The 22,131-nt window shown below is 45.5% G+C and overlaps 1 protein-coding gene across 4 annotated transcripts in view; it reads left to right on the plus strand.

The window, feature by feature from the left end:
* Nucleotides 1-22,131, plus strand: part of NKTR (natural killer cell triggering receptor) — a 464,854-nt gene that overhangs the window by 220,815 nt on the left and 221,908 nt on the right. For all 4 annotated transcript variants that reach the window (XM_069211010.1, XM_069211011.1, XM_069211012.1 and 1 more), the window contains one exon: nt 13,407-13,494. In XM_069211010.1, the coding sequence (XP_069067111.1) occupies nt 13,407-13,494 (88 nt within the window). The remainder of the gene's footprint in view (nt 1-13,406; nt 13,495-22,131) is intronic.

Consider the following 22,131-nt stretch of genomic DNA (forward strand, 5'->3'; position numbering starts at 1 on the left):
AACCTTGGAAGAACCTTTTTTCCAAATTCATAGAGGCAAGGTGGTCCTTCACATGTGCCGTTCCTTGCGCCATCCTGTCTTCTTTATACTTGTATATAGTTGTACATATGTACTTACCTTTACTTGAACATCTTTCTCTATACTTCCTCAACACTCCTTTTCTCACTCGCCTGCTGGAAAACACTCTTAACAAAGGAGTCAATGCCCATGCGTAGTATCACCGAGAAGGAGGAGTGACTCAATCCCGTGAGTCAAAATTGCTTCTTCGAAGAAAAACAAAACAACTTGCAACACTCCGTACCCAACACTAAATGGTACGAGAATGCAGAGCAAGTTAATCTACAGCGTTACATGCCACAAACAGATACTTATTGGGTAAATAAGCTGATAGCAACTGGCGAGATATTGTCATCTATCTGTACAGGTACGGACTTTGAGTTTTTGGATATTGCATTACGCAAAGAAGGTAATAAGATATTGACTTCACTGCATCGCAAAGACACTGCAGGTAATACATCCTACATGCCAGAAGCCACCACCCCAGCCCACTTAAATTGAGTATTCCCTATGGTGAACTCCTCAGGGCTAGACACCATTGCAATGGGGATGCTGAATTTGCCAGAGAAAAGAATCGCATTCCATGAGATTCTTGCAGAGGGACTATCCACCTGGCATTTTGAAACAAGCCACAGATAAAATTGAATGTGTCTCGCAGGAGCAGGCTCTATTCCCCAATCCTTCTAGAAAAGATAGATCACAATCGGATGTTACTCCCAGGTTTATCACCACTTTCAACAAAAGCTCACAAAAATTAGGGAAATGTATTAATAAACATTGGAAACTTAATAAAACTGACCCGGTCGTAGACCATACAATGAGACAATACAATGAGATACATCCCGGCCAACACCTATAGGAAGGCACGCTCTAAAAGACATATTCGTGCACAGCTATATTTCTCCACGAAAAAAGTCTTGATGGACCCCGAAATCTGGCTTTTACAAATGTGGGACATGCGAAGCCTGCAGTGGTAGTAAAAACTGGAATTCTGTCCCTTTACATACTGGTAGAAAATGGTTTATTAAGCAACTTGTGTTTTTCACTACAGATCATGTGTTCTACATGCTTGAATCTCCATACAACTTAAAGTATGTGGGCAGGTTAAAAAGAGGATTTTTTTATTTCCTGTTTGAACACTTTTTTTTTTTTTTAAATACTAATTGTGGTCACAGCTAGATTTTAACTACACAGTATGCCAGAGGGATTCTGTCAGTGGGTTTTTGTGGAGGATTAAGAGTTGTTCAGTTGGGGGAATAGGCCAAATTATATGGCTAATATAGTATGTATTTGTGTTCAACTGAACAATTGGAATGAGCAGTATTGATTTTTGATTGGGATATGTATTTGGTCAATAGGAGCTCCTATAAATGTGAATTTGCTATTTTTTATTTGTCTTTATTTTCTTTCGTTTTTTGCCTTTCATCCCCTTCCGCTCAGTTTTTTTAAATTTTTTATCTAGAACAATATGGCAAAGGTGTTTTTTTCCGTTTTTTTTGCACTGTTGCACTTTATGCCGAACAAGGTTCCAATGAGCAGCTGGGAGTGTTGATTATATGATTACAGTATAAATTCTCTGAAATTAATTCTTGAGCAGATATGCTGGCTAAAAATAGATTCATGGGTGAATTTCAGATGTATTGTTTTTACTAACGATCCTCTTATGATGTATATGTTCAGCTGCTTGTATTCAAAGTCTTCACTGTCTATGACCCACCTGCGTATTTTTGTGAAGTGTACCTTAACTTGAGAAAGGCTACATGTTGTGTGGCAGTAAATCGAAGTGCTGACTTCCCTGTTCTTAAATTGAAGAGCAAATGTTTGATAATAAATTACTTTCCAAGGTGTTAATGAACTTCCTCTTGCTCCTAATAGAGCTAATTGTAGCTTCAGCCCCGGCTTACCTTGTACCACAAAGATCCACGACCATAAGTCTGTACCCCATTGTAGGAAGTTGGCTCTGTATGCGCTATTTCAAAGTAGGGAATAGTATGCACAGAGTCCAAGGGTTCCCCTTAGAGGTAAGATAGTGGCAAAAAGAGATAATTCTAATGCTCTATTTTGTGGTAGTGTGGTCGAGCAGTAGGCTTATCAGAGGAGTAGTGTTAAGCATTTGTTGTACATACACAAGCAATAAATGAGGAACACACACTCAGACAATTCCAGGCCAATAGGTTTTTGTATAGAAAAATATATTTTCATAGTTTATTTTAAGAACCACAGGTTCAAGATTTACATGTAATACTTCAAATGAAAGGTATTGCAGGTAGGTACTTTAGGAACTTTGAATTAGCAAAATAGCATGTACGGTTTTCACATAAATCAAATATAGCTATTTTAAAACTAGACAGTGCAATTTTCAACAGTTCCTGGGGGGAGTAAGAGTTGTTAGTTTTTGCAGGTAAGTAAACCACCTACCAGGTTCAAGTTTGGGTCCAAGGTAGCCCCCCGTTGGGGGTTCAAAGCAACCCCAAAGTTACCACACCAGCAGCTCAGGGCCGGTCAGGTGCAGAGGTCAAAGTGGTGCCCAAAACGCATAGGCTTCAATGGAGAAGGGGGTGCCCGGTTCCAGTCTGCCAGTAGGTAGGTATCCGCGTCTTCGGAGGGCAGACCAGGGGGGTTTTGTAGGGCACCAGGGGGGGACACAAGTCCACACAGAAAGTACACCCTCAGCAGCACGGGGGCGGCCGGGTGCAGTGTGCAAACACGCGTCAGGTTTTCAATAGGTTTCAATGGGAGACCAAGGGGTCTCTTCAGCGATGCAGGCAAGGGGGTGGGGGGGGGGGGGTGCTCCTCGGGGTAGCCACCACCTGGGCAAGGGAGAGGGCCACCTGGGGGTCGCTCCTGCACTGGAGGTCGGATCCTTCAGGCCCTGGGGGCTGCGGGTGCTGAGTCTTTACCAGGCGTCGGATCTTAGAAGCAGGCAGTCGCGGTCAGGGGGAGCCTCGGGATTCCCTCTGTAGGCATCGCTGTGGGGGCTCAGGGGGGGCAACTCTGGCTACTCACGGTCTTGCAGTCGCCGGGGAGTCCTCCCTGAAGTGATTGTTCTCCACAAGTCGAGCCGGGGGCGTCGGGTGCAGAGTGGCAAGTCTCACGCTTCCGGCGGGAAACGCAGGTTGTTGCAAAGTTGCTTCTTTTTTCAAAGTTGCAGTCTTTGGTGAACAGAGCCGCTGTCCTCGGGAGTTCTTGATCCTTCTAGATGCAGGGCAGTCCGCTGAGGCTTCAGAGGTCGCTGGTCCCTGTGGAAAACGTCGCTGTAGCAGTGTCTTTAAAAGTGGGGAGACAGGCCGGTAGAGCCGGGGCCAAAGCAGTTGGTGCCTCCGTCTTCTCTGCAGGGTTTTTCAGCTTAGCAGTCCTCTTCTTCTTAGGTTGCAGGAATCTGAGTTCCTTGGTTCTGGGAGCCCCTAAATACTGAATTTAGGGGTGTGCTTAGGTCTGGGGGGTTAGTAGCCAATGGCTACTAGCCCTGAGGGTGGCTACACCTTCTTTGTGCCTCCTCCCTGAGGGGGGGGGGGGCACATCCCTAATCGTATTGGGGGAATCCTCCGTCTGCAAGATGGAGGATTTGTAAAAGTCAGAGTCACCTCAGGACACCTTAGGGGTTGTCCTGACTGGCCAGTGACTCCTCCTTGTTTTTCTCATTATCTTTCCTGGACTTGCCGCCAAAAGTGGGGGCTGTGTCCAGGGGGCGGGCATCTCCACTAGCTGGAGTGCCTTGGGGCATTGTAATACGAAGCCTGAGACTTTAAAGCTCACTGCTAGGTGTTACAGTACCTGCAGGGGGGAGGTGTGAAGCACCTCCACCCAGAGCAGGCTTTTGTTTCTGTCCTCAGAGAGCACAAAGGCCCTCACCACATGGGGTCAGAAACTCGTCTCTCAGCAGCAGGCTGGCACAGACCAGTCAGTCCTGCACTGAACAATTGGGTAAAATACAGGGGGCATCTCTAAGATGCCCTCTGTGTGCATTTTTTTAATAAATCCAACACTGGCATCAGTGTGGGTTTATTATTCTGAGAAGTTTGATACCAAACTTCCCAGTATTCAGTGTAGCCATTATGGAGCTGTGGAGTTCGTTTTTGACAGACTCCCATACCATATACTCTTTTGGCTACCCTGCACTTACAATGTCCAATGTTTTGCTTAGACACTGTAGGGGCATAGTGCTCATGAACCTATGCCCTCACCTGTGGTATAGTGCACCCTGCCTTTGGGCTGTGAGGCCTGCTAGAGGGGTGACTTACCCATGCCACAGGCAGTGTGAGGTTGGCATGGCACCCTGAGGGGAGTGCCATGTCGACGTAGTCGTTTTCTCCCCACCAGCACACACAAGCTGGCAAGCAGTGTGCTGAGTGAGGGGTCCCTAGGGTGGCATGCTGCAGCCCTTAGAGACCTTCCCTGGCATCAGGGCCCTTGGTACCAGGGGTACCAGTTACAAGGGACTTACCTGGGTGCCAGGGCTGTGCCAATTGTGGAGACAATGGTACATTTTAGTTGAAAGAACACTGGTGCTGGGGCCTGGTTAGCAGGGTCCCAGCACACTTCTAAGTCAAGTCAGCATCAGTATCAGGCAAAAAGTGGGGGGTAACTGCAACAGGGAGCCATTTCTTTACACCCATCTTTTCAGTGACGCACCAAGTTACACTTCCCCCCACCCCCCAGGAGGAGATGTTGTGGCGCTACTAGATGCCAAAAAGGCCTTTGATTTGTTGGAATTGCGTTTCTCATTACTACTCTGAGATTTGGTATCCCAGACTCGCTAATTAAGCTCACACAGCATGCAGCCAGGTTGCAGGTAAGTGGCATTACATTAGACCCCTTCTCAGTATGTAGAGAAAGGAGACAGGGGTGTCCTTTGTCCTCCACTCATAATTGTTCTGGTCTTGGATTGCCTGGCATGGCTTCTACAAGAGGGACACATATACAGAGGCGTTCACCTCCCTTTGGGACATCTATTACACTATGTATGCTGATAGCATCTTACTGTTGATTCAGATCCCAACTGAGATCTTGCAGCCACTCGTCCACAAAATACAATTTGGATCGGTGTCAGGGGTATATGTAAACTGGGACAAGACTGAGCTATTTCCCCTAACCCATTGTACGTGCAAGCCTCCTTCTGAATTCCTAGTACAATGGAGGGAAGATTTGGTTAAACACTTGGGGGTGACTACATAGGAAACCCTGCAGAGCTATTATGGCTAAATTATGTTCCGGCATTAGAAATACTGCCACATCATGTGGAGTTCTGGATTAAGCTTTCACTGTCAATGGCTGGCTGGACAGCCCTTATTAAAATGTTAGTTGTTAGTGTTCCCATGTTCCTGTTTCTATTTACCACCGTCCTGATTCTGTTAAATAAAATATTTTTCTGCATTCTTAAAACACTCATCATGAGAATCACATGGGTTGGCTACCATCCAAGAATAAGTTTTGACACATGATTATTGCCTTATGATGGGGCAACTTTGAGGTCCCAGATCTTGAGGTTTAGTAGTTGGTAGCACAGTGTCTCTAGAGTCGACACTGGTACCACCCATACCTACACTTTCAAACTTAATACTGGAGAATGTACAAGAAGGGCCAGTCCCCACAGCATCCTGAGTGTGAGAAGCTTGGCAAACAGTTGTTAATTATGTCTGTTGAGCAGATGTCAAGTAATCCTATTCGGCCACTTACTGATGAGAGCAAGGTCATAGACCTACTAAACAGGACAAACATCAAGGAGATGGGACAGTTGTGGGGTGAAGGCCAGTTCCTCACACTAGCTCAGTTACAGGATGTGTGACTTTGTGCACCAGAATAAATGTATACTCTACAGGCTTGGACACACAGCCCAAGAGACAATACCAGGGTTCCCTGCAGAGCTGCAGGAATTTAATCACTTGACCTAACTAATTAGATCCCCTGATGCGCCAAAATGTGTCTTAATGCTTTACAGCCTGGTGGCCAAGAGGAAGCTAGTGGTAGGGAACAAAAACCTAAACAAGCTTGGGATGTTAGTTGGAAGACATGGTTTGGAGATACTGCTGATTTCAGACAAGGGCCCATATCCATAAATCATAGGTATAAATTGCACGTTTATACATTTATGTTGTGTATACTGTTCCCTTGAGAGACAACCAGAATTATCCCAGTGACCAATAGAAGATTTATCGACCTTGCTGAATTGCTGTCTAAACACTTAGTTGCTATAGATTGGCACAGAGATAGCGCACCTACAATAACAAACTGGTCTATGGACATGGCAATGTGCACCGAGGAAGCAGACAGGGAGCGATATGTTTGTCCATTACACTCCTCGGCGAAAAGAGAAGCACTGGTAGACGCACCCCAAAATCAAAGTGCAGCACATGACCAGTAGTCCTATGGGATGGACATCTTGATTAGTGGGCACAGTTTAGCAGCAGTACTACACCACAGTAGGAAATCTAGAGTCAGAGGTCACTTTAGTGCTCTAATGTACCCTTTCCGCATGGTACTGCCCTGAAATGGCATTATTTTGCATTCTACTGTGTAATACTTTGGAAAGTTGCAGAATGAAGCTGTGGTCATATCCTGCACATTGAGGTACAACGCTGTGACAGTATAACAGTGAATTAACTGTATTGTTAATTTTGTTTGTTGTACAATAATAAGATTGGAAGATAAAAATCAATTCATGGGTTACTAGCTGCTGCATGTGTGATTGCAGCAGTTGGAGCTGACACACGGGAATCTCCCTTTCTGCACCAGTCTTCTAGGAACAGTAGAAACAACTCTCTTTTAGATACAAAATTAGCAATTCCAATAAAAGACATTCAGTCATAATGCCACATTGTAGTAAGGACCTCTTGGACCGGAGTTGGTTCTCCCTGTATTTAGCTTTGTTTTACATTTTCATAAAGGGCTATGAACATTGGAAAGAAACAATTGATTTAAAGTAAATTTGGGGAACAAACGATTGGCAAGTGCAATGCTTGGATGCCTCATTTAAAACATCTCTGATTCCATTACAGATGAGTTTTGTGAATGACACTGTTTAGCAGACAAATTGCCTAGGTCGAGCAAAAAATGAAATACATGAATGTGCCCAGTAGTCCTTAATTTGCCAATTTTGACAAAAGATAGGTCAACTCGATGTGATGGTCAGAAATGGTCATTTTCTTTAGCACTTTCAGGTCCCAACAGGTGGTTACTGTGGCCAGTGGACACAGATGGCTGTCGTGCACGTTTTATAAACTTTTCGCAGGATTTCAAAGCAAGCTGAACGAACCCTTGTTATATCATGACACAACACACAGGGATTGTCACCACAAAGGGATTAGTCACCACTTACAGTGTAGGGAAATTGTGTCAGCAATGGTTACATCATTACACTTAGTCAGCTGTAAAAGAGCACCTTTATCTCCCTTCTGATGACATGAATTTGCAAGATTTTGTGTTAGGTTCTAGGTAACGACGCTCCAAAAGGTTCCAAAAAGATTCTTTTATGCAATCTGCAATGAAATATGGAAGCTTTTTCAAACGAGAAGCTTTTGCTCATTTAAGGCAAATACATCAGGCTAATTTGGAGAAAGCATTGGCTGTTGTCAATAATCTAATGAATACCTTGTCCACTCATAATTACAAACTTAACATTGTGTCTTATGCAATTGACATAATACAAAATGACGTCTTTTTTTTTTTTTACCAACACAGAGACAGCTTAGTTCCATAATGCAGTTGTTAGACATTACAGATTCTAAAACCTAACCGAGTGCCCCGGAAGCATTTGAACTCGAAAGAGTTACTCTTACCCTTCAGTTTAACATGCAAACAACAGATAATGGCAAAGAAGAATGCAACATATACAATGCTTAACATATACAATGCTTAACATATACAATGCTTAACATATACAATGCTTAACACATACAATGCTTAACACATACAATGCTTAACACATACAATGCTTAACATATACAATGCTTAACATATACAATGCTTAACATATACAATGCTTAACATTGAAAAGTTTAAAAAGTTGCCTTTCACTGTGGCTGAAACTCCATCGGTGGTGTGGTTAGTACATGGAGTTATCTCCCTGACAATCTCCAAATTTCTGTCCACATCATGTTTGATGCATTTTCTAGTAGGCACATTTGAGACTTTAGGGGAGAGTTTTATACAGGAGGTGTGGGAATGACCTTTCAATTACAAATGTATGAGCAGGGAAAAGGAAATATTTCTCAGTGGAAGTGATTGTGAAACTTCTATAGGCCACTCAATGATTTGTAAGCAGGTGAGATTGCACGGTTTATGTAATGCATCAGTTGTTAATTTGGCATGTTAATTGAAGGGAGTTCCTGTCCCCTTGATTGGGCCAGTGTTTCAGTTGCTTTTGAACGGTAGTTACTTGATATTGAGTGATCAAGGCTGTTGTGGGATAAGAGCAGGTGTGCCTGAGGCGATTTCTGTTTCTCAAATAGTGACCTGATGTGATAACATATTATTTACCCCACACGCATGAGATAGGATAGCGAGTTTGTGGCCTTCCATTCTTACCCTTAATGCTAACTTCAACAAGCTGAGCCGACTAAAAGCACTATTGTTTCATGCTTACAGCTGCCTGTGAAACCTTTGAATTGCAAGTGGTGAGGTCATCCGCTGAGATAGTCGCTTTTGTATACCAACTTTCCAAGACACTTCGTTGAACTTGTGAGGTGCATTTGTAATGCTCCAACACCTCGGGTGTTGTACACTTTTTTTAAGGGAATTCGGTCCAGCACTTGTGGGCTAAGACGGATTCTCTCTGCATACACTTGCTATGTCCTCTGTTTGCTTTGTCACAGAATAATATGGGTTGAGTATGACAATTTACTATTGCAGATTTCCACTTCATGTTTTGTTGTAACACATTTTACTAAATTGAGTGAAATTACATGTTTATTAAATGTTATTTTTAAAATGATTTTCCTAAATTAGAGGACTGGGTTTTGCATTAGAAGAATAACATTTGTATATAATTTACCTAACATAATCCTTAAAGTCAGTGTTGCAAATTGTGTAGTGTAGTGCGAAGTGGATGTGTCAGGCAAGGTTGTATTTGTGAAGGACAAATTGTACTTAGGTTGCTTAATACCATTAATTTATCATTTATTAAATTATATTTAGTAATGTATTTTGGTATGTTGAGATATAGTTAAACACTAAAATATGCAAACAAATTATGGATGCAGTACTTGAATTAATGCCAGTCACTGCTATTTACTCGGGCTGCATCCCCGTTCATTGTTTTTGTGCACACCACTCCACGTCAATTTGAATCCAGCCAGCCAGGCAACACACTAAAGTATACAAAAAAGTGATGGATGAAAAGCTTGAGTTAAACTCTGCCACTAGTAATTATTCAGGGCCTGATGTCAATGCTTTGCTATTTTGCACATCATGCCACCTGAGTTTGAAACCCGAGATACTGCCAGTGGCTGAAAATAATTCAAGCGTTCCATCCATTACCTTGTTTTTTGATGCCCTTATTGTGATAGTTAGGTTTCAGTGGCACAGTGGTTCCAGTGCTTACTGTGCCATTGAAACTAAACTATGTGTGTCTGAGTGTCTGATGAGCCCTAATAAGGGCGAAATGGGTTCTGGGTTTGTCTGTTACGGTTCATGGAGGAGTTAGCCTGGCTTTTAGGACTGGACCTTTCTCATTAGAGCAAGGTCAAGGCTCATATCCATATGGCTGGGCCCAAACTTAGGTAGCTTTTTGAGCGTTAAACAATGGATTTGGGATTCATTTCCAAACTATTTATTGCCAGTGGCTGAGATTAAGTCAAGCTTTCCAACCATCACCTTGTTTTTTGGGATATAGATAAGGGGCACCCTGGTTTCTTCCGCCACCCCCTGTTTTAAATATGTAGTCTAAATTGGTCTATATTTTGAATAGTTGTTGTTTGTGTATGTTTTAAAATGTAGGAATTCTGTGATAAGCTATGTAGGAAGTTGGCTCTGTATGCACTATTTCAAAGTAAGGAATAGTATGCACAGAGTCCAAGGGTTCCCCTTAGAGGTAAGATAGTGGCAAAAAGAGATAATACTAATGCTCTATTTTGTGGTAGTGTGGTCGAGCAGTAGGCTTATCAAAGGAGTAGTGTTAAGCATTTGTTGTACATACACACAGGCAATAAATGAGGAACACACACTCAGAGACAAATCCAGCCAATAGGTTTTGATATAGAAAAATATCTTTTCTTAGTTTATTTTAAGAACCACAGGTTCAAATTTTACATGTAATATCTCATTTGAAAGGTATTGCAGGTAAGTACTCTAGGAACTTTGAATCATTACTTTAGCATGTATACTTTTTACATAAAACACAATAAGCTGTTTTAAAAGTGGACACAGTGCAATTTTCACAGTTCCTGGGGGAGGTAAGTTATTGTTAGTTTTAACAGGTAAGTAAGTCACTTACAGGTTTCAGTTTTTGGTCCAAGGTAGCCCACCGTTGGGGGTTCAGAGCAACCCCAAAGTTATCACACCAGCAGCTCAGGGCCGGACAGGTGCAAAGGTCAAAGAGGTGCCCAAAACACATAGGCTTCAATGGAGAGAAGGGGGTGCCCCGGTTCCAGTCTGCCAGCAGGTAAGTACCCGCGTCTTCGGAGGGCAGACCAGGGGGGTTTTGTAGGGCACCGGGGGGGACACAAGTCAGCACAAAAAGTACACCCTCAGCAGCGCGGGGGCGGCCGGGTGCAGTGTGCAAACATGCGTCGGGTTTTCAATGGAAGTCAATGAGAGACCAAGGGGTCTCTTCAGCGTTGCATGCAGGCAAGGGGGGGGCTCCTCTGGGTAGCCACCACCTGGGCAAGGGAGAGGGCCTCCTGGGGGTCACTCCTGCACAGAAGTTCCGATCCTTCAGGTGCTTGGGGCTGCGGGTGCAGGGTCTTTTCCAGCCGTCGGGAAATGGAGTTCAGACAGTCGCGGTCAGGGGGAGCCTGGGGATTCCCTCTGCAGGCGTCGCTGTGGGGGCTCAGGGGGGACAACTTTGGTTACTCACAGTCGTAGAGTCGCCGGAGGGTCCTCCCTGAAGCGTTGTTTCTCCACCAGTCGAGTCAGGGTCGCCGGGTGCAGTGTCGCAAGTCTCACGCTTCTTGCGGGGAGTTGCAGGGGTCTTTAAATCTGCTCCTTGTAACAAAGTTGCAGTTCTTTTGGAGCAGTGCCGCTGTCCTCGGGAGTTTCTTGTCTTTTTCGAAGCAGGGCAGTCCTCAGAAGATTGAGGTCGCTGGTCCCTTGGAAAGCGTCGCTGGAGCAGGTTTCTTTGGAAGGCAGGAGACAGGCCGGTAAGTCTGGGGCCAAGGCAGTTGGTGTCTTCTGTTATTCCTCTGCAGGGGTTTTTCAGCACAGCAGTCCTTCTTCTTGTTAGTTGCAGGAATCTGTTTTCCTAGGTTCAGGGAAGCCCTTAAATACTAAATTTAAGGGCGTGTTTAGGTCTGGGGGGTTAGTAGCCAATGGCTACTAGCCCTGAGGGTGAGTACACCCTCTTTGTGCCTCCTCCCAAGGGGAGGGGGTCACATCCCTAATCCTATTGGGGGAATCCTCCATCTGCAAGATGGAGGATTTCTAAAAGTTAGAGTCACTTCAGCTCAGGACAACTTAGGGGCTGTCCTGACTGGCCAGTGACTCCTCCTTGTTGTTTTCTTTGTTTCCTCCAGCCTTGCCGCCAAAAGTGGGGGCCGTGGCCGGAGGGGGCGGGCAAGTCCACTAAGCTGGAGTGTCCTGTGGTGCTGTGACAAAGGGGTAAGCCTTTGAGGCTCACCGCCAGGTGTTACAGCTCCTGCCTGGGGGAGGTGTTAGCATCTCCACCCAGTGCAGGCTTTGTTACTGGCCTCAGAGTGACAAAGGCACTCTCCCCATGGGGCCAGCAACATGTCTCTAGTGTGGCAGGCTGCTGGAACCAGTCAGCCTACACAGATAGTTGGTTAGGTTTCAGGGGGCACCTCTAAGGTGCCCTCTGGGGTGTATTTTACAATAAAATGTACACTGGCATCAGTGTGCATTTATTGTGCTGAGAAGTTTGATACCAAACTTCCCAGTTTTCAGTGTAGCCATTATGGTGCTGTGGAGTTCGTGTTTGACAGACTCCCAGACCATATACTCTTATGGCTACCCTGCACTTACAATGTCTAAGGTTTTGCTTAGACACTGTAGGGGCACAGTGCTCATGCGCTGGTGCCCTCACCTATGGTATAGTGCACCCTGCCTTAGGGCTGTAAGGCCTACTAGAGGGGTGACTTATCTATACCTGCATAGGCAGTGAGAGGCTGGCATGGCACCCTGAGGGGAGTGCCATGTCGACTTACTCGTTTTGTTCTCACCAGCACACACAAGCTGGTAAGCAGTGTGTCTGTGCTGAGTGAGGGGTCTCCAGGGTGGCATAAGACATGCTGCAGCCCTTAGAGACCTTCCTTGGCATCAGGGCCCTTGTTACCAGGGGTACCACTTACAAGGGACTTATCTGGATGCCAGGGTGTGCCAATTGTGGAATCAAAAGTACAGGTTAGGGAAAGAACACTGGTGCTGGGGCCTGGTTAGCAGGCCTCAGCACACTTTCAATTTAAAACATAGCATCAGCAAAGGCAAAAAGTCAGGGGGTAACCGTGCCAAGGAGGCATTTCCTTACAAGCTATATTTAGTGCAAGCTTGGCTAACAGTAGTTAAGAATAGGTCTTACAACTCATGTTCCCAGGTCCTGCTAAACTCCAACATTGGAAGCATCAGCCTTAACTGAATTGAGACCCAGAGCATGTTTGTATGTCTGTCAACCTGTCAGAAACATTTGCAGGAAATCTTCAACCTCATTTTTGAGGCTTCTTCTTGGCCAGCCGTTGACCAATCTGCTACTCACTTGAACACAAGACATGACTGGTGTGCAGCCTGGCTGGGCTGGAGTCCTGGCTTCTTAGGGATGGTCTGATGTTGAATTGGTTGGGGCCGGTCTTGTAGACTTTTCTTTAGCCTTCTTTTGTTTCAAAACTCCATCTGACAATCAGAGAGCACCTATGATGTTCACTCAATCTATTTCCCCAAGTTGGCATTACCAGGTCCCGTTTTTAGACACTCCATTTCCTTTACACAGACACCATCTAGATCATTCAAAGACAGTACCCCTGCTTTTAATTAATTTTAGCTTTATTTCTTGTTATGGGTAGGTAGGTATGCATGGATTAGTTTGTTGTTTTTCTTGCATTGTGTCAGGTTATACTAGAAGTCTATAGTTAATCACAGTTGGCTTAACTGACGTAATTCAGTTTGCTTGAAAATTTCTTTAAATTTGTTTTATCTTTTATCCTCTTCACGTAAAGAGATTGCTCAAATCCATCTGTCTTATATTTCAGAAAACCTGTTGCTTTAACACCAGTTGATAATGACCAGAAGCCATCTGTCTCAAAATCTGGACGAAAAATTAAAGGTCGAGGCACAATGGTAAGGTTTTGACTTCATTGTTGTCAATTCACCTGTGCTCTTTGTGTGAAGCAGACAAAGGAAAGTAATATTTTTCTACAGTATAGTAGATTGTTGGTAAAAAGCAAACCATGCTGGTTGTTTGAGTGCATCAGGTGCAATTTACATGGTAAAAACTATTGTCTTGAGGAGAAAACTGTAGATGCATCTCTGCCAGCCTTTTGTATTCCATCCTGATTAAACAAAATTTCTTCAGTTTACCGGTTTGGTACTCATGGTGCAGAATTATGTATGAAACAGTTTCTGTGAACATACTAATTATCAAGAATAGCGTGTCACTAAAAATCATACTTTTACAGTATTTCTCTGTCAATAAGGGTGGTTTAAAACACATTTTCAATTTGTTGGTATTTTTGCCGGTCTCCACTGAGATTCATTCTCATACAGTACAGACGCCAAGTGGAATTTTTTGATTATTTGTTAGGTGTCTGACTTTTATTTGTAGGTCAAGAAAGGAAGCTAAATTGGTAAATCAGTTTCCAAAATTACCTATACCGCAGGGTACAATAAGTCTGGGGTGCAGAATTACTGCAGTATTTTGAGTTCTACACTCTCAAATAATGATTAAAGTCAAGAACCTGAGTGGCTCACCCATTCCTAGATGTATTTCATATATTCCCAATTCGGATCAGTTTGCAACCTCACCAAGGTGGTGAAGCACTCAGTTAATTTTAAAATGCCTTATAGCACAAGTTATTTATCATCATTGTTTTCATTACATTCATATAATTCCATATTCCTCCCTGACAGAGCCATTGACATGGAATAAGAGTATTTTGAGGTCTTCTTTTATGAGTATGTCAAAACAAACTGGGAGATGAAAGGCTACTGTTCAAAAGGGAGAACATGAGGTTACAGCAACAGTTTAGCTCCAGAAATTCTTTTTTTAATATATTAATTCAATTAAACGATAAGCAATATAAAAGATTGTGTTTGCATATGCATTACTTGTTTATAGTTGGAGGGATTTCCTTGCTATCCGGATCCCTTGTGTACAAAGACTTTATCATATTTACGAATGTAAGTAAGGTAGCCATGATGGCAACTGGTGTCACAGGTAATTAGCTTTTTCCTTTTGATTCCCTTATTGTTTTATTAAAATATTGAGCAATGTATTTCCATCTTAATGTGGATTAAATGTACTTCAGTACACTCTGGCATACATGAATCACACAAAATTAGGATCTTTGGTTGACAGTCAGGTTACCCCCTGTTCAAGCAAGGACCCTCACTCTAGTCAGGGTAAAAGAGAATCACCCTCAGCTAACCCCTGCTTACTCCCTTGGTAGCTTGTCATAGCAGTAGGCTTAACTTCAGAGCGCTAGGTGTAAAGTATTTGTACCATCACACACAGTAACTTAATGAAAACACTACAAAATGACACAACACCAGTTTAGAAAAATAGGAAATATTTATCTAAACAAAACAAGATCAAAACGACAAAAATCCGACAAGTCAAGTTATTGATTTTGAAAGATTAAACTCAAAAATAGCTCTTAGAAACAAAAATGCTTCGATGAGGTGTTAACACGGCGTCGTGATGGAGTCGTTCCCAACAAGCTGACACCAACAGCGCCGGACATGGAGTCGCGTAGACCCCCAAGTACAGTAACTTTGGTGAAGAGTGAAAACAAGTCGATGCGCGAAGTCGGGGTTCGCAGCGTCGGGGCGAAACGATGAATCTGCGCACTTCGAGCGGCGTCGGTCACGACGTGGTGCGGCGACTTCCACGGAGTCGTGGACTTCAGCGGGGCTGCAGCGGCGTCGGGCTGCGAAGAGCGTCTCGTTCCAGCGAAGGTCTCGGCATCGGGTGCAGGCTGCGTCACCAGATTCTGCAGCGGCGTCGGTCCGAAGTCGATATCCTTAGATTTCCACCAGCTTTCCTTTCAAGGGCCCAGGGACTGGATAGGGCACCACTTGTCAGAGCAGGAGTCTCTCCAGAGACTCCAGGTGCTGGCAGAGAGAAGTCTTTGCTGTCCCTGAAACTTCAAACAGGAGGCAAGCTCTGAATCAAGCCCTTGGAGATTTCTTCACAAGATGGAAGGCACACAAAGTCCAGTCTTTGTCCTCTTACTCTAGCAGAAGCAGCAACTGCAGGATAGCTCCACAAAGCACAGTCACAGGCAGGGCAGCACTTCTCCTCAGCTCTTCTCCAGGCAGAGGTTCCTCTTGATGTCCAGAAGTGATCCAAAGTCTGTGGTTATGGGTGCCCTTCTTATACCCAGTTTCTGCTTTGAAGTAGGCCTACTTCAAAGTAAAGTCTCTTTGGAATGTGAAATCCTGCCTTGCCGAGGCCAGGCCCCAGACACTCACCAGGGGGTTGGAGACTGCATTGCGTGAGGGCAGGCACAGCCCTCTTAGGTGCGAGTGACAACTCCTCCCCTCCCTCCTAGCACAGATGGCTCATCAGGCTAGGCAGGCTACACCCCAGCTCCCTTTGTGTCACTGTCTATTGTGAGGTGCAACCAGCCCAACTGTCAAACTGACCCAGACAGGGAATCCACAAACAGGCAGAGTCACAGAAATGGTATAAGCAAGAAAAATGCTCACTTTCTAAAAGTGGCATTTTCAAATGCACAGTCTTAAAATAAACATTACTAAAAGATGTATTTTTAAATTGTGAGCTCAGAGTCCCCAAACTCAACATGTCCATCCGCTCCCAAAGGGAATCTACACTTTAATCAGATTTAAAGGTAGCACCCATGTTAACCTATGAGAGGGACAGGCCTTGCAACAGTGAAAAACGAATTTAGCAATATTTCACTGTCAGGACATATAAAACACATTACTATATGTCCTACCTTAACCATACCCTGCACCCTGCCCTTGGGGCTACCTAGGGCCTACCTTAGGGGTGTCTGGCATGTAAGAAAAGGGAAGGTTTAGGCCTGGCAAGTGGGTACACTTGCTGTAGGAAGTTGGCTCTGTATGTGCTATTTCAAAGTAAGGAATAGCATGCAGAGTCCAAGGGTTCCCCTTAGAGGTAAAATAGTGGTAAAAAGAGATAATACTAATGCTCTATTTTGTGGTAGTGTGGTCGAGCAGTAGGCTTATCCAAGGAGTAGTGTTAAGCATTTGTTGTACATACTCATAGACAATAAATGAGGTACACACACTCAGAGACAAATCCAGCCAATAGGTTTTGTTATAGAAAAATATCTTTCCTTAGTTTATTTTAAGAACCACAGGTTCCAATTCTACATGTAATATCTCATTTGAAAGGTATTGCAGGTAAGTACTTTAGGAACTTTAAATCATAAAAATTGCATGTATACTTTACAAGTTATTGACAAATAGCTGTTTTAAAAGTGGACACTTAGTGCAATTTTCACAGTTCCTGGGGGAGGTAAGTTTTTGTTAGTTTTACCAGGTAAGTAAGACACTTACAGGGTTCAGTTCTTGGTCCAAGGTAGCCCACCGTTGGAGGTTCAGAGCAACCCCAAAGTCACCACACCAGCAGCTCAGGGCCGGTCAGGTGCAGAGTTCAAAGTGGTGCCCAAAACACATAGGCTAGAATGGAGAGAAGGGGGTGCCCCGGTTCCGGTCTGCTTGCAGGTAAGTACCCGCGTCTTCGGAGGGCAGACCAGGGGGGTTTTGTAGGGCACCGGGGGGGACACAAGCCCACACAGAAATTTCACCCTCAGCGGCGCGGGGGCGGCCGGGTGCAGTGTAGAAACAAGCGTCGGGTTCGCAATGTTAGTCTATGAGAGATCTCGGGATCTCTTCAGCGCTGCAGGCAGGCAAGGGGGGGGTTCCTCGGGGAAACCTCCACTTGGGCAAGGGAGAGGGACTCCTGGGGGTCACTTCTCCAGTGAAAGTCCGGTCCTTCAGGTCCTGGGGGCTGCGGGTGCAGGGTCTCTCCCAGGCGTCGGGACTTAGGATTCAAAGAGTCGCGGTCAGGGGAAGCCTCGGGATTCCCTCTGCAGGCGGCGCTGTGGGGGCTCAGGGGGGACAGGTTTTGGTACTCACAGTATCAGAGTAGTCCGGGGGTCCCTCCTGAGGTGTTGGATCTCCACCAGCCGAGTCGGGGTCGCCGGGTGCAGTGTTGCAAGTCTCACGCTTCTTGCGGGGAGCTTGCAGGGTTCTTTCAAGGGTGCTGGAAACAAAGTTGCAGCCTTTCTTGGAGCAGGTCCGCTGTCCTCTGGAGTTTCTTGTCTTTTCGAAGCAGGGGCAGTCCTCAGAGGATGTCGAGGTCGCTGGTCCCTTTGGAAGGCGTCGCTGGAGCAGGATCTTTGGAAGGCAGGAGACAGGCCGGTGAGTTTCTGGAGCCAAGGCAGTTGTCGTCTTCTGGTCTTCCTCTGCAGGGGTTTTCCGCTAGGCAGTCCTTCTTCTTGTAGTTGCAGGAATCTGATTTTCTAGGGTTCAGGGTAGCCCTTAAATACTAAATTTAAGGGCGTGTTTAGGTCTGAGGGGTTAGTAGCCAATGGCTACTAGCACTGAGGGTGGGTACACCCTCTTTGTGCCTCCTCCCAAGGGGAGGGGGTCACAATCCTAACCCTATTGGGGGAATCCCCCATCTGCAAGATGGAGGATTTCTAAAAGTTAGAGTCACTTCAGCTCAGGACACCTTAGGGGCTGTCCTGACTGGCCAGTGACTCCTCCTTGTTGCTTTCTTTGTTCCCTCCAGCCTTGCCGCCAAAAGTGGGGGCCGTGGCCGGAGGGGGCGGGCAACTCCACTAAGCTGGAGTGCCCTGCTGGGCTGTGACAAAGGGGTGAGCCTTTGAGGCTCACCGCCAGGTGTCACAGCTCCTGCCTGGGGGAGGTGTTAGCATCTCCACCCAGTGCAGGCTTTGTTACTGGCCTCAGAGTGACAAAGGCACTCTCCCCATGGGGCCAGCAACATGTCTCTAGTGTGGCAGGCTGCTGGAACCAGTCAGTCTACACAGATAGTTGGTTAAGTTTCAGGGGGCACCTCTAAGGTGCCCTCTGTGGTGTATTTTACAATAAAATGTACACTGGCATCAGTGTGCATTTATTGTGCTGAGAAGTTTGATATCAAACTTCCCAGTTTTCAGTGTAGCCATTAGGGTGCTGTGGAGTTCGTGTAAAACAGACTCCCAGACCATATACTCTTATGGCTACCCTGCACTTACAATGTCTAAGGTTTTGCTTAGACACTGTAGGGGTACAGTGCTCATGCACTGGTACCCTCACCTATGGTATAGTGCACCCTGCCTTAGGGCTGTAAGGCCTGCTAGAGGGGTGTCTTATCTATACTGCATAGGCAGTGAGAGGCTGGCATGGCACCCTGAGGGGAGTGCCATGTCGACTTACTCATTTTGTTCTCACTAGCACACACAAGCTGGTAAGCAGTGGGTCTGTGCTGAGTGAGGGGTCTCTAGGGTGGCATAATACATGCTGCAGCCCTTAGAGACCTTCCCTGGCATCAGGGCCCTTGGTACCAGAGGTACCAGTTACAAGGGACTTATCTGGATGCCAGGGTGTGCCAATTGTGGGATCAATGGTACATTTTAGGTGAAAGAACACTGGTGCTGGGGCCTGGTTAGCAGGGTCCCAGCACACTTCTCAGTCAAGTCAGCATCAGTATCAGGCAAAAAGTGGGGGGTAACTGCAACAGGGAGCCATTTCTTTACACAAGCCCCCCCCAGCCCACAGGCCAGGAGACTCAGCCAAAGCTGGAAGAGTCTTCCTAGTCTGTCAGGCGAGGAAGAGTAGAGGAAATGGCTGGTTTGTTGCAGGGCCTACTCTGCCTTACATCCTCCTGTTCAGGTCATTCCCTCTGGGGAACTGACCCACTTCCACAGTGATAGGACCTAGTCTGAACTGCCTCTTGTCTGTGCTTTTTATGTCTTCACCCATTCTCTCTATTTTGGGGTTAGAGGTATCCACCTCTGCTAATCTTATCTTAGCCAGGGTCACCCCTAGCTTACCCAAAGAGGTTACCCAGAGCTGGAGTAACCCCACCATGACCAACAGGGTCAGGGGGCCTAACTTGCTATTTGGCATGGGGTCAGACCACCATGCCAAGGATAGTGCAGCCGTAAAGGCTAACACCCAGCAGAGGCCACTGACAGCTGTCAGTGCCCAGAACCACACCTTTAGCTCTTCACCTACAAGGGAAGGGGCTAAGTTACAGGCTTCTTTGGGTTCAGGGTGCCTGTCTGCTGTATTAGAGTGGGGGGTTACCACATCTTGTAGTAAACACCCTTCTTCCACTCTTTCTTCTGTTAGCTGAGGAGCCACCCACTCAGGCTTAACAGTTGCCTGACTAGCCAGGACTTCTTGTGGGTCAGGTTGGACTCTATCAGAGCCACTTTTGGAGTTCTCCCCTACTGGAGCAGAATCTCCTTGGCTTGCTGGAACCTTGGCTAAAGGTTGTCCACCTTTCCTACTCTGTTTCCTTTTCTTTTTCTTCTGGGGCCTACTTGCATTTACTGCAGAGGCAGGCACTCCAGAATCCTTGGGAGAGGACTGGCACTGGACCAGTTCCTCTCTTAGGCTCCGACTAACCTCTGGGTAGTCATTTCCAAGGAGACAATCAAGGGGGAGGTCTGTACTGACTACCACCCTTCTCCAGCTAAAAGTTCCACCCACTTCTATGGGCACAAGAGCCACAGGCCTATTAGTGACCCTGTCTGGGCTAACTCTTACTCTGGCCATCTCTCCTGGGATGTACTGGTTTGAGAGCACCAGCCTGTCATGCACAATAGTGTGACTGGCACAAGTGTCTCTCAGGGCAGTGGCTGGGATTCCATTCACCTGTAGGTGGTGGAAGTGTCTACTTCCCTCTGGAATCTCCAACTCACCTGTTGGGCCCATTTTCCAGTTGAAAGCTATGAAGACCTCCTCATCTGAGGAGTCATCCCCAATGGCTACACTGGTTACCCCTGGGATTTTGCTAGGGGGTTTGTTTTTGGGACAAGAAGGGTCATTGGTGTGGTGCCCTGTCTGTTTACAGTTATGGCACCATGCCTTAGTGGCATCCCAGCTCTTACCCTGGTACCCACCTTTGTTTTGGGTTGTGTCTCGGGGCCCACCCACCTGGTCTGGTTTTTGGGGGCCTACAGAGGACTCTTTTTCTTTGTTTCTAGTGTCACCCACTTTCTCCTGAGGAGGTTTTGTAACCCCTTTCTTTTGGTCACCCCCAGTGGAAGTTTTGGTTACCCTAGTCTTGACCCAGTGGTCTGCCTTCTTTCCCAATTCTTGGGGAGAAATTGGACCTAGGTCTACCAGATACTGATGCAACTTTTCATTGAAGCAGTTACTTAAAATGTGTTCTTTCATAAACAAATTATAAAGCCCAACATAGTCATACACTTCATTTCCAGTTACCCAACCATCCAGTGTTTTCACTGAGTAGTCAACATAATCAACCCAGGTCTGGCTCGAGGATTTTTGAGCCCCCCTGAATCTAATTCTATACTCCTCAGTGGAGAATCCAAAGCCCTCAATCAGGGTACCCTTCATGAGGTCATAAGATTCTGCATCTTTTCCAGAGAGTGTGAGGAGTCTATCCCTACACTTTCCTGTGAACATTTCCCAAAGGAGAGCACCCCAGTGAGGTTTGTTCACTTTTCTGGTTACACAAGCCCTCTCAAAAGCTGTGAACCATTTGGTGATGTCATCACCATCTTCATATTTTGTTACAATCCCTTTGGGGATTTTCAACATGTCAGGAGAATCTCTGACCCTATTTATGTTGCTGCCACCATTGATGGGTCCTAGGCCCATCTCTTGTCTTTCCCTCTCTATGGCTAGGATCTGTCTTTCCAAAGCCAATCTTTTGGCCATCCTGGCTAACTGGATGTCCTCTTCACTGGGGTTATCCTCAGTGATTTCAGAGGTGTTGGTCTCTCCTGTGAGGGAACCAGCATCTCTGACTATTATTTTTGGAGTCAGGGTTTGAGGGACCCTGTTCTCCCTAGATAGGACTGGTAGGGGGGAATTTTCCTCCAAGTCACTATCCTCTTCCTCTGAGTTGCCACCCTCAGAGGGGTTGGCATTTTCAAACTCTGCCAAAAGCTCCTGGAGCTGTATTTTGGTAGGTTTGGGGCCCATTGTTATTTTCTTTATTTTACAGAGTGACCTTAGCTCCCTCATCTTAAGATGGAGGTAAGGTGTGGTGTCGAGTTCCACCACAGTCACATCTGTGCTAGACATTTTGCTTCTAAAAGTTGGAATACTTTTTAAGAATCTACAACTGGTTCTAGAATCTAATTCAAACTTTTACAAACTTTTAAACTCTAAAAGAAATGCTAAACAGGATCTAACACAAGGCCCTAGCAGGTCTTTTAAGAATTTAGAAAACTTTTCAAATTGCAAAAATCAATTTCTAATGACAATTTTGGAATTTGTCGTGTGATCAGGTATTGGCTGAGTAGTCCAGCAAATGCAAAGTCTTGTACCCCACCGCTGATCCACCAATGTAGGAAGTTGGCTCTGTATGTGCTATTTCAAAGTAAGGAATAGCATGCACAGAGTCCAAGGGTTCCCCTTAGAGGTAAAATAGTGGTAAAAAGAGATAATACTAATGCTCTATTTTGTGGTAGTGTGGTCGAGCAGTAGGCTTATCCAAGGAGTAGTGTTAAGCATTTGTTGTACATACTCATAGACAATAAATGAGGTACACACACTCAG

The sequence above is a fragment of the Pleurodeles waltl genome, chromosome 10, assembly GCF_031143425.1.
Source record: "Pleurodeles waltl isolate 20211129_DDA chromosome 10, aPleWal1.hap1.20221129, whole genome shotgun sequence".
NCBI classification, from domain to species: Eukaryota; Metazoa; Chordata; class Amphibia; order Caudata; family Salamandridae; genus Pleurodeles; species Pleurodeles waltl.